The 13047-nt window shown below is 37.1% G+C and overlaps 2 protein-coding genes across 3 annotated transcripts in view; both read left to right on the top strand.

The window, feature by feature from the left end:
- Window positions 1–1627: 1627 nt before the first annotated feature.
- apol1 (apolipoprotein L, 1) lies at window positions 1628–9775 on the top strand (the record flags this gene model as incomplete). Of its 2 annotated transcripts, XM_014025457.1 has the most annotated exon segments (16): window positions 1628–1699; window positions 2539–2598; window positions 2682–2741; window positions 3534–3599; window positions 3702–3782; window positions 3891–3944; window positions 4011–4085; window positions 4157–4195; window positions 4351–4404; window positions 5581–5652; window positions 5742–5792; window positions 6746–6799; window positions 7478–7555; window positions 7669–7708; window positions 7955–8006; window positions 8138–9775. In XM_014025457.1, coding segments are annotated over 16 exon segments (1866 nt in total), but the record flags the coding sequence as incomplete, so codon positions are not given.
- An 857-nt stretch (window positions 9776–10632) lies between these two features.
- Window positions 10633–13047, top strand: part of LOC106529928 (uncharacterized) — a gene marked incomplete in the record, with an annotated part of 14971 nt that continues 12556 nt past the window's right edge. Inside the window, 2 exon segments of the mRNA XM_014025456.1 lie at window positions 10633–10746; window positions 11919–11959. Coding sequence (XP_013880910.1) covers window positions 11920–11959 — 40 coding nt within the window.

The following is a 13047-nucleotide window of genomic DNA, read 5'->3' as shown; positions in this document are numbered from 1 at the left end:
TATTGCAGCAGTTATCTTGAAGATAAATGCAGCAAAAATGCCAGCTAAAAGCTAAATGTCAGAAAAAGTTATCTAAATTTTTAACTAGCAAAAGCTTAGTTAAAAGTAATAATTAGCTGTGTTCTAGGTTCATTATGTGGAAAGTATTGGCTTGAATTTMCTGCTGTATGAACTTAGCTAAACGTGTGAAAAATGGAATTTATATTGAAAAAGAAACAACTAAAAGTCTTAAAGCTTAGTTGTTCGAGTGACCCTTAATGCAGCATTAAAGGGTCCTCCCAGAGCCCTATAATGAGATAGGAGATTATTGCTTTTTGGTTTAGCTTGTTTAATGTCACGATKCTGTGTTTCGTGTTCATTACTTGGAAAATATTATCCTGAATTCACTGCTTTATTAAATAATGGCCTGGGGCCGTCTAAATCTCAATTTTCCGACTGACACGAGAACGCAGCATTGAAATGATCCTCTGCTTCCAGGCGAAACAGGCCGCGCCCTCTTCTGGAGCACTGGAGGAGAAGACGGGCAGTTTCAACACAAGGATCTACCTGAGGAWAATCATCTCCATATTTTTACTTGTTTATATTTTTATTTATTTTATCTAATTTTTTTTACAGGACAGGCAGGTATTTAACTGGCACAGCCAGAGAGTGAACACGGACACAAACTAGAAACTTTTTTTATTATTATTAACTGGTGGCCTGTTAACCGGAGCGGAGTGATTTCAGAGTGGCTAGCTAAATGGTACGTTCAGGKCTAAATTTCAAGTTTGCCGATTAAAAAAAGCATGTCGTTAATGAAGGTGGGTATCATTTTAAAACYGTCGTCAATAATATAATGTTTGACAGGATTGATACAGCAGCCTAAATTTGGATCTAGAGTGCGGTGATGGAAGCGGAGGACGCGTCTCTGTGAGTAACTTTTTAGCTAACTTTGGGATTTAAAGTTCAGCTTTAGGATTTTCCAATGATTTTTAATGACTTTGAACGCCGCCTTTTAACCTCTATGTTCTTTATGTTGAACATGGCGAGTTTACCTGGTGTAAGACCAAACACCTGTTGTGTTGTGTTATCTATAAGTTTTACTACGTTTAATTATATGAATAAAATGGGCAGAAATGAAGACCTTGAATAATTTAAAATCTAAAGGTTAAAAAATAAAGAAAAAATTAAAATGCATGCACAATTTGGTATTTTGTTTTTTTTCCTGTTGCAGTTGTTTTGTGGTTATTTGTTTATATCCAGTTTTTGGCCTCCATTTTGTTAAAATTTGCTCCTTTTTTGTTATCATTTTGCAGGACAACATCCAGATGCTATCATCATGTGTTTTATGTATCATTTAAACTATTTAAAACAACGATTTTAATGGGAAAACTACTGTATTGTAAAAATAAAATAAAAAAACCTCCTTATAAGCTTTAGCTTGATTTTACTCAAAGCTGTTAATAGGTTAAACTTCTCAGCATCAAGTTAAGGTTTAACTTTCAAGTCCAGACTTAAAACTTGACCATGAAAAGTACAGGTTGGCATGCTTCGACGTCACATGAGGCTCGTCAGAGCTGCGTGTATTTGTGTGAAAACGGCCAAGATTTCAGCTAATTTCTCAAATGTTTTTCATTCCTGCTTTCAGCACAAAGCTGCACTCTTCAGCGGGATGTTCAAAAAGCCGTCCAAGTCTACAGAAGCATCTGCAAAAACCCAGGTGACAGCTCAAACAAAACATCAACTTTTTTTAAACCTTTCATTAAGAGTTTAGTTTAAAACGAGCCTCGACACTTTAATCTTTAAAAGCCTGACCTGCCGATACCAACATTTTTCTTTCTATAACCGACACTGTTATAAAGTCACAATACACCTTCAATCTTTCAATCTTTTTTTACTGAAAAGCATTGAAAAATATATTTGAAACAATGCAAACTTGTTTTAACTGGACTCAATGATAAGATCAGCTTCATTCTTCTGATAGACTAAGAGAAATCACTGCAAAACATTTATGATGATTAATTAACATTTCTGTTTTATAATCAGTTCTGAAYCTTCTGTTAGTCCAGATAAATGAAAGATTTTCTCAGGAAAAATCCACAATTATATTACTGTGTTCACAGTAAAATAAAAACAGTGATTTACATTAAAAACACAATGAAAACATTGTAATCAGATTCTCTGTGATTTTTTTATACCATTATAAATCTTTAAGGCACGATACAGGAAAAGTGGAACCACTTTTCTTTTGACAGTCATTATCATGATTTAACAAATGCATAAACATTCTTAGTTAAACAACAAATGAATCACGAACAGAAGAGATTGTTCTGTCCATTATCTGATTAAGAGAACTGAGGGGTTCTCTTCCACGGTTAGAATGACCTGTCATGGCCTAAATAGAGTTCAGTTTGTGACAGAGTTCCTGTCCTCTCGCCAGGCCTGTCCGAGGTCTGCTTCGAGGCAGTAAATCTTGTTTCTTCACTCGAGGTGACCCCTACAACTGTGACCTAAATGTTCTGATGAATTATCCGAATTTACTTTTTTATTGGCTTTCAGGAGGGTATCTGTGCAGACAAAGAGCTCTCGAGCAGCAGCGATAATCAGTCTGAAAACCAGGTAAAGGTGAATCTTTAGCTTTTGCTCCCGTTTGAATAATGAAAACCCAAATTTAATGATGATTTTACTTTTCTTTTTCTTAGGAAAAAGGAGGAATCCTCAGCGGCATGTTTAAGAAAAAAGTAGCCAAATCTCAGTCTCAGGTAAAGCCGGTTGAGAATAATCTATGTTTTCAGTCTTGAAATGAGAAAAAAGATTTGACACATATTATAGATTGCATTAAAGACGAGATTAATTAGAAAAAATTCCAATGGATTAATAATTTTCTACAGTGATCACGCTGAAAGTTCATATTCTGCTTTTTTTTTTTAAATTTGACATTTTTCTGGCCTTTTTGTACAAAAAATTTCTTAATTTGTTTTAAACTAAATGTTCATTTAAATTTCCCTGCAGTTATTTAATCACCTTTTTGTGCCTAGTTTGCCTCAGAATATGAAATTGTTATATTTCAAAACAAATGCCTATTTTTTAAACTCTTCTTTTGTTTTCTTGGTTCAGGATGATTTATTTGTAGACGATGAACAATCTACCAACTCTGTGGCTGAAGCCATGTCCAAACTGAATCTGTCCTGCTCTGCAGCTAAAACAACTATTCTGTGAACATGTTGGGTAGCGGTGCTGAGGATGAGGAGGGGGATGGGCTTGATGGTCATGGAGATAATGGATGTTCATCTTTTAAAACATTTCTGCTGCTTAGATAAAGAACTCTTAATTTATTTTAACCACACTTCAGATTTTACATCTTTTCAAAACCGTCATTTTAGCCCAACAGACGTCGGATCATTTTCTCTACAGGCTGGGAAAAACACTTTGTCTGCTCTAAAGATTTATTTTCAAACTGCTGTCACGGTTCTTTCCTTTCTATACCATCTCATCCACTTGTTTTRTTAGTGAAACATTTAAGATTTTAATTTATTTAATGTTCTTCTGTTCAGAAAGACCCTGGCGATGCAGAGAGGCTTGAAGAGAACAGGAAGCAACTGGAAACCAAACCAGACCCAGTGAGTCTTTCTGCTTCATGRCGGATCATGAGCTGAACCTGCTGCTGCTCCTCCCTTTCAGAACCTCCAACTAAACCTCCTTATCCTCATGTTCCTTCGCAGGAAAAAACTAACGYGATCCACCAACCAGAACGGAGGAAAAGCAGTGAAGCTCTGCTGATCCCACCCAGACCGCCTGAGGAGGTCTGGACGGAGTTAAAATTTAGTTTCTGCTCCGCGTCTCGTGGTTTTCTGGTTTTTATGGAGCTGTACTGAATTCTGCTCCGTCTTTGTGTTTTTACTGTGATCCAGGAGAGGAAGGACATGTCTGCACTCGACAAAAAACAACAAGGACCTGAGGAGACGGTACTTTACCGTTTTTTTTAAAAACACATCTCATTCTGGAATCCTGATTTTCTGTGTTTTCTGCAGACGGACAGGAATCCCAGAGAGATGACAGGAAAACGTTCAGGAGCTCCCACGCTTCCTCCCGAACCTTCAAAGGAGGTGAACGATCCGTGCTGTTCTTACAGGATGTGTTCATGTTGTTCTTTTTACTGAACTTGTTTTAATTTCAGGAGATGAACAGAACAGTGAGACATCAACAGAACCAAGAGGTCAGTGTGTTCAGTTGATTTATTTTGTTTTGGTTTGTTTTCCAAAATCACTTTGATACAACAGGTAGACTGTTTCCAGTTAATGCTGTGKTTTTTTTACAACGATCAGAAATGTCAAATTAACTGGAATCGAATTTTGTGTCGATTTCCTGCAGAAACCACCTGGAAACGAAACACACGAAGAGGAGAAGCGAGCAGAGAACAAACCGGTGAGTTTGTCTCACTCGTTCAACAGTTTTAGTTTTACTCTGTTTATTGTCTGATTTATTGATATTCAGTTTCGAAATGAGGGTATGCACTCAYTGTAAACAAAGTACTCAGGTTAGAGTTAGTAAAAGGTCAGTTCAAAATGACCCATAAGACCTGTCTATAAATCTAAGACCAAAGTCATTAAAGGGTTAAATCATGTAACTGACCTACTTTAGGCTAGTTGCATGTAAACAAATAATCGGACAAGCAAAGAATCTTAAAAAGCAGGAAGACATGTCGAGGATAAATATCAGGATTGAAGCTCAACAAAGACCGAGATCCAGGTTCAAACTCGCAGCTTATTGCGAAGCGTCGGATAAACCGATAAGTTTACCGTTTGGTCCATTTTTATTGCTTTGGCTGTTTCTGTAGATAAACACTCGTGGTCGTCGGCATCTGGTTAAACTTTTTATTAAGGTTGTCTTCTCATCTTTGCAGTGAGTGTCTTTTGTAAATGAGATAAATCTTTTCACAAATCCAGCCWGCTTGAGTTCTACCCTTTAGCTTCTCTTTGTTTAATCAGTAAAACAACTTTTCTGCTGCTGAAAACGATCAAAGGATTTGTTCGATCTGACCTTTCCAGTTCCTGCTTTGCTTTATCGACTCTCATGCCGAACTCCAGCTAAGGACACGTGACTCCCTCAGGCTCAGTCGGGGAGTTTCAACAGAGCTCAGTTTGTTTTTATGTTGTTATTATTAGTCACATGGTCTTTTAATCCTTTTAAAGGCGTTTTCTCTCGTATCAATCTTGAGGTTGTCAAAAATATCTTGTTTTAAGATATTTTTTATAACAAACGGTGACATTAAATTCATTTTACTTTGTTAGAAAGAGGATGTGAGTATTTAACAAATGGGTTTGACTCATGACTCATACATGTTGATATTTAGGCCACAGCTGAAAACAGTAGGTTGTTTTATGTAACAAAGCAGCGTGTTACAACTGATTCTGTTTAATTATTCAAACCAAAGTGAAAAAACTCAAGCATCTCAATCCATTCATGTCCCAATCTGCATTAAAGGTACATTGAAGACATTTGACATTGACTGGGTTTGTGTTTTATTGTCTACCAGATAAGATTTTTGATTTAATGTCGGACTTACTTTGTTTATGTTGTTTCTTTGAAAATTAATTTCAGGAAGGCCTAAAAAATGATGACTCTTCATTAAAAGAGAAGAAAGAAGAGGAAGGGAAGGAAAAAGCGGCAGAGGTTTGTTAGCTGCACCTGTCTCTGATGGCATTTTAATTAATCATTGCGTTTTTACTCATTAACTCTCTGATCCTGTTTGGTGTTTTCAGACCAAAGTCACGAAACCAAAGAGACCCAATCCTTTCATGCCTCAGGTTAAGGTAAAGTTCAGAACATCCTCATGTATGTGAATAAAAAACTGATAATAATCAGACAGAGATGGAGAATCAGTTAGTAAAGATTTCTGTACGTCGCTGATCTGAAGATGATAGAATTTGAGACAAATGGCTGTGGTGGGCAGAGCTAAACAAAAAGTTAGCTTCTCAAACATATATTCAAARCAAAAATAATTTCTTCATTAATGCTAAACAGGCAAAAAATTGCAGAAGCTAACACTAACAGCTAATTGCTAACCACTAAGATGACTCTGTGTCATACATCTTCCTGCTGAAGACTGGTGAGACTGACACAAACCTGTTGATTTTAGCTTGTTAGCTAGCTGTTAGCAGACTTAGTCATTAAAAACCTAATTTAGCGGAGGCTAATTGGTCCGCTAAAGGTTTTTAAAGTTAGTGAAAAACTATTCCGCTAAATCAGGGGTGTCAAACTCATTTTTGCAGAGGGMACTGGAGCRTTRTAGTGGCCCTCGAAGGTCCAGCTGTAATTAACTTTGATGTTTCATGTTTAACCGTGGCTACGTTCACACTGCAGGCTCAATTTTTGAAAAAATTTGGTGTGAACGTTCACATTACATTTTAAACGTGACCTGCATCAGACTCCAGTGTGAACGCTACACAGCAGCTTTACAAGAGAAACAAGGTATAAAAAAACAGTAGTGGACTGTTTTAGTGTAAGTTTGAGTTGGTTCAGAACAACAAAAAGTGATGATTCAATGACCACAGGTAATTAAATTGCAACTGGACATTTTATTTTTTTATATTTGAACATGTTTCAATTCTCATTCATGGAGTTTTTTCAGTTCAGAACTGAAAGATGCAAAGTTTCAAGGTTGCGCCATCATTTATTGACTTGCTGTCTTCTTTTTTCCAAAAGAAATGTTTATTAAATATCAAAAGTAGCCTGCTTTTCAAACGTTTGTTTGTGTTAATTTTAGGCTAAAGTTATTCAGAGGAAAACACGAGAGGAAGCTGCAGGAAACTCAGCGGAGGTAGAAAAAATAAAACCATTTTTATCTCTGCTTCTTCTTTCATTTATCTCTTACACACACATACACACACACACACACACAAACTCCATTWAACCGTAACTGTAGATTAAAGTGATGTTTTCTTAAATCTTAACTATCGTGTTTGTTTTACAAAATCCCAGTTTCAGTCACTCATCTCCCTCCTCCACCCTGAAAATAACCCCCCTCTCTCTTCCAGACTTTCAGTTTGTCTCCAGGGTGTCGGTCGGCTCCCAGCAGAGCAACACTTTTGTTGTTAACACGTGTTTGACATGAAACGCACCCACACACAGTCATACCTTGATAGTGCATGTCCTCAATATGGAATATGGATCAGATTAGGCGTCAGTATGGCCAAACCGGTTTCATTTTTATGTTCAGTTTTTTTAGTGTGTCCCTGAAAGCTGTTTTACTTCTGCAAACCAGCTTAAAGTTGTCCACACAGCACAGGTCTTTCTCATTCACACTTCCTCTTCTTTTTCTGACCATAAACTACTTAAAAAGTGAAACAGAAGGAACAATTTTTTAATATTCATTTACAATTCTTACACGATTTTTAGGCTTGCATACTAATTTCTAGTTTGTAGAATTGTCTGCGTAGAGAAATTTCCCAAAGCCAATAAAAGTTCAGAATAAATTTTATTTATTTATTCTTCACAGAATGAAGGGCCCAACAGGTCTTTATTTGACCAACTGGACGTTTTCCGAACTGAACCCTCGCAGCCTGAAAACAGTCAGGTTTGTCCATAAAACAAAAATTGGTTCTAAGGTTTTTATTTTTAAAAAAATTTGCTTCATTTTGAACAGCAAATAAACCTCATAGACTGTATTAATGTGAGCATGTTTCTCAGGATATGGAAGATCTCATGGAGTGGTGGAACACAGTTGAATGTAAGCAACGTTAATGYTTTTACTTTTTATATTTGGAAAAAAAAACTCTATGGTGGTAAAAATATTACCGCAGTTTAGATACTTAACAGTCAGGTCATTAATATAAACTTGAGGACAGTACAGTTTCCATGTGATACTACACAGTCATGGGTGTGTTGATTATGGGACCGAGTACACATCCCTGTGGTATGCCTTGTATTTAAAATAATTCAAATATTCATAGTTTTTTACATTTTCCTTTAACAGCATGGGAGGACACGCCTCAAGCAGAAGACAGGACCGAAAAAGAAGAAGCCAAGTAAGTGAAATTGTATTTAAATTTACATTTTCTTCATGTTTTCATTGTCTATTGGTCTAAAGGGCTGCTTAAAAAAATTAAAACTGTGCATTGACTAAATTTCTTTGATTTTCCTTGCTTTTCTATCTCAGGGCGTTTGCTGTCACTGCAGAGAAAGTTCAGAAAGGCATCCGCATTTTTAACAAACTGTTCATGGAGCGTGCCGAGACCCTCTGGCAGCACGTCATCGACCTCAACTCCATCGCCGACGGCCTGGACAAGTTCAACAAGAACACRAAGATCGCTCAAATCACCGGCGGTTCCACCAGCGCAATCGGGGGCGTCACCACCATCGCCGGCCTTGCCTTGGCTCCAGTCACCATGGGAACCTCTCTGATCGTCACGGCGGTGGGTTTGGGCGTTGCGACGGCAGGTGGTCTGACAACAGCTGGCGCCGGCATCTCCAACCAGGTCAACAACTCCATGGAYCGAAAGAAGGTGGAGAAGATCGTGGAGGACTACCAGGAGAAGATCGCCGACCTCAACAAGTGCCTGAAGTTCATCAAGCAGGGGATCGAGAACCTGCGCAAGTTCGACCTGATCAAGATAAAGAAAAGCGCCTACAACCAGGACTTCCCCTCGCTCACAAGCCAGTTCTATGAGGATGGCGCCATGGCAGGGAAGGCCATCCTTATAAATGCCAACGAGATCATGCGCGTTGTGCAGATCGCCAATGTGGCGGGCAGCACGGCGGCCAGGGCGGTCCAGATCGCCAGCATGGCCACCGGCGTGCTCACAGGCCTCTTCGTGGGCATGGACATCTACTTTGTGGCCAAGGACTCCAAAGAACTCAAGAAAGGTGCAAAATCGGAGTTCGCTGCCAAAATTCGTGAGGTGGCCACGCAACTTCACGACGGTTTGGTGGAGCTGAACTCAATCCGAGAAGAGCTGCAGTCTACCAAGCCCAAAAACAGCACCAAGGACCAAACCAAAAATTCAGACTTTGAAAAGAAAGAGAAAAGTGATAAATATGACAATTCAACTGAAGACGAAATCAGCCGCATTAAAAAAGCMATCAAGAAGGACATCGAGAGCAGAGAAAATGTTTGACACGTTTAGCGTCTCYGATGGTTTTCAGAACTCTTTGATTGGAGATATTTTTAATGAACAAAGATGCAATAAATACTTAWATTATTAATACGATCTAGACCAGGAGGGGACACCTCCCCCTGACTCGCATGTTAAATAGATGCTAATTATTTTCTGCATGTGTGATGGACATACAGGAGCAGAAGCAGCAAAGGATTTATTTTTCTCTCCATTCCTCATGGAGTAGCTACCATTCTGCTATTTAGGAGGAACAAGTGATCTTTTATCTATGTTTTTTATTTAAACTTTTAATTTGCACTTTGAGATTTAGTCATATTTATTCAGTTTAGTCCATACCCACTTGTTTGTCACTTAATTCTAACATGAATTTCTGGTATTTTGTGAATCATAGGTTTAATAATTTAACTCTGATTGAGTGGTTTGATTTAACACACGACTTGGATTATTTTTGCTAGATTTCTTTTTTTAGATTAAACCACGTTCTGATGTTTCAGTTAATCACGGCATAATTAATGTTTTATTAAATACAAACTGTTAAATATTTTAACCTAACAGCTTTCCCGCTTGTTCCTCATGGTGTCTGTAGACAAAATTATTTTCTATTTGTTTTCCTTTTTAGAGATCATGAATTTTACTTGCAATATTCTGTTCACGTAATAAACAAATCTGTAAAAATTTAAGAAAAGATTTTTTAAATTATTTTGTTTATGTTGAATAATTTTAATAAAGGCTGGTAATTTTCCACGCAGCGAGGATGAGTTTGAACTCACCTCCATCAGATGTTGTGTGGTGTTGACCTAGCTTGTGAAACCTGTGTGAGTCACCTATGTAAGCTCTCAAACAGGCCACACCCTTTCTCCAGGTGAGTTCACAAGCAGAAACCAAAGGAGTTGAAATAAAATATCTCATGTTTTTATGTGGCGGCCAGGTGAGAAACTGGAACCATACAGGAATGTGGTCACCTGGATCTTTTGTCGCTCATTAAGTGTTTTTTGTGCGACAGGTAGATAATCGAGGCGCAGTAGCTCCTCTGGGAGTGTTTAGATTTTTGTTTTATTTGACCCATGAAGCCATGTCAGCATTGGGTGGTGTCTGAACGTGGATTACACCATGAGAAAAATAGGTTACTGACATGYAGAGGAAGATGGAGCACATTCTGACTGATATATTTAGGCTTTATTTTCTAATATTTCTCATTTATTTCTAAATACAATAACTCCTAACTGTGCTGACTCTCAAAATACAATTTATTTTCTTGTTTTAAATGTTATAAATTAACAAAAAAAATTTCAGGCTTATTTAGATTACCCTAACTAAATTTTACTGCAAATGATAAGAAAAAAAATCATCAAATAGTTTATTATTTTTATTTTTGTGTTAGACATTACATAAATCAGTAAAATAATAATAAAATAATAATTTAGGCCTGTTACTAAAAGGTACGCACGTTGGGGGCGTGGTTTAGGTTGAAGCCATAATTTCCGAGCTTTTTACGGAGCTCCGAACGCATCCTGAGCGGCACAGCGGAGGAAGTGGGTGTGGTTTATTTTCGTTGAACCGATGCGGGTCGTTTTTAGTTTACTATCTGCCGTTCCAGGTCGTTCGGAACCGTCTCCGGTGGGTGAAACGGGTCGCTGTGACACCGAGGGCGGTGAGTTGTAGTTGTTTTGGTGTCCACCGACGTTATTAAAAAGTTTGTGGATTATTATTTTGAAACTTTCGTCCACGAGCGCACAGCGACGTAGCGGTCCTGGTTGGCGCATGCGCAGAAGGACTTCATCTGTTCAAACTTGTTGCAGGAATTTTACTCATTTTGAACTTCACTGCATATTTTGGTGTTTTTCTATTTTAATATCCATCCATCTTAACCCACACAACACATTATCTTTTCTGTGTAAAATTAGGAATTGCTATGTCGAGGTTTTTTTTAGTATAAACATATTTTATTATTTATTTATTTGTTTATTTTCACTTTCAAAAGAAAAACCTTTTAGAACATAAGAAAATACAAAGATCAAACTAAATGTACAGAAGTAAAAAAAATGCCCCCCCCCCAAAAGTTTTTATTATTACTATATTATTACTGTTAAAATTGTTGTTGTTGTTGTTGTTGTTGTTGTTGTTGTTGTTGTTGTTGTTGTTGTTGTTGTTAAGAGAGAGAGAGAGATTTCTCTGAGCTGGTTTAAAGATCTAATTAACTTGAAAATCCACTCACAACCACACAGGAGATTTTTCATCTATTTTGTTTTTTAATTTTTAAGGAGACTGACCATAAAAATGCCACATCCATCAGCTGAGGACAAATAAATTGAGTTAAAGAGGGAAAATACGCTCTGCCTTATAAAAATGCAAGTTTGCAACTAAAGATGAAGGCATTTTTTATTAAACATTTGGAAGAAACTTGTCTCCCTTTCATTATAAATGACTAAACTTATACTTCAATGGTATATAGTAAAAACATGTTGGTTTAAATGTAAAAGCAAAAGAACTAATTTTGCATGTTGTATATGGTTTGTTTCTGTTCGTCTTCATGTTGGTTGAAGGTTTCCCTTYAAACCCAGCATGGGTTGCATCATCATCGTCATCATCATGGTTCAAATAAACATTTTTTGTCACCTAAATGCACCGATATCAAGTAATTTATTAGTATGGAGTGAGGGAAACGGTGCACGATGTTGTGCAATTGATTATTATTGTGCTTTTTTTCTGTTTATGACATCCCTGCTGCTCAGTTGAAGTTAGTTTCTTATCCTTTTAAAAAGGCTATGGTGCTGTATTTACAAAWATAAATAAATTCTGGATCTATCTCTTTCCTGCTGGCAGGATGGAGGCCTGTATGACGAAACCAGAGGTCAGAAAGAAGAYAAAACTGGTGAGAAAAACCTGCAGATCATTTATTATGTTAAGCTCACTGTAACAGGTTACAATCAGACATTACTCCAGTTGTAATATGTTAGTGTAGTTGTTACAGTTCAAATGATGAGCWCAGCTAATYAAGAAATTAGCTTTACTWRSTCATGATCTGCTAACTATAAATRCAGTTTCACTAASGCTAAACAGCTAAACATGTCAAAATTAGCAGACGCTAACACTAACAGCTATTTTCTAAGATGACTAAGTCTGCTAAATGCTACAAGAAGCAGAACGTCAGTTAAATGCTAAAATAAGCATAACACCAGCTAAATGCTATAAGCAGTAGAACTCCAGCTAAATGTAGAATACAGCTTGATCAAAAGTAAAAATTAGGGCTGTGTATTGGCAAGAATTTGGCGATACGATTCATATCATGACAGAGGGGTCACGATACGATATATCCCAATATATTGCGATACTGCAAGCAAGGCAATATATTGCGATATATTGCGATACTGTAAGCAAGGCGATATATTGCGATATATTACGATACTGTAAGCAAGGCGATATTTTGCGATATATTGCGATACTGTAAGCAAGGCAATATATTGCGATATATTGTGATACTTTAAGCAAGGCGATATATTGCGATATATTGTGATACTTTAAGCAAGGCGATATATTGCGATATATTGCGATACTGTAAGAAATGCGATATATTGCGATATTGTAAGCAAGGCGATATATTGCGATATATTGCAATACTGTAAGCAAGGCGATATTTTGCGATATATTGCGACACTGTAAGCAATGCGATATATTGCGATATATTGCGAAACTGTAAGCAAGGCGATATTTTGCGATATATTGCAATATATTGCGATACTGTAAGCAAGGCGATATTTTGCGATATATTGCGATATGTTGCGATACTGTAAGCAAGGCGATATATTGCGATACTGTAAGCAAGGCAATATTTTGCAATATATTGCAATATATTGCGATACTGTAAGCAAGGCGATATTTTGCGATATATTGTGATATGTTGCGATACTGTAAACAAGGCGATATTTTGCGATATATTGCGATACTGTAAGCA

The sequence above is a fragment of the Austrofundulus limnaeus genome, unplaced genomic scaffold (assembly GCF_001266775.1).
Source record: "Austrofundulus limnaeus strain Quisiro unplaced genomic scaffold, Austrofundulus_limnaeus-1.0 Scaffold477, whole genome shotgun sequence".
NCBI lineage: Eukaryota > Metazoa > Chordata > Actinopteri > Cyprinodontiformes > Rivulidae > Austrofundulus > Austrofundulus limnaeus.
This window is presented reverse-complemented; position numbering and strand designations above follow the sequence as displayed.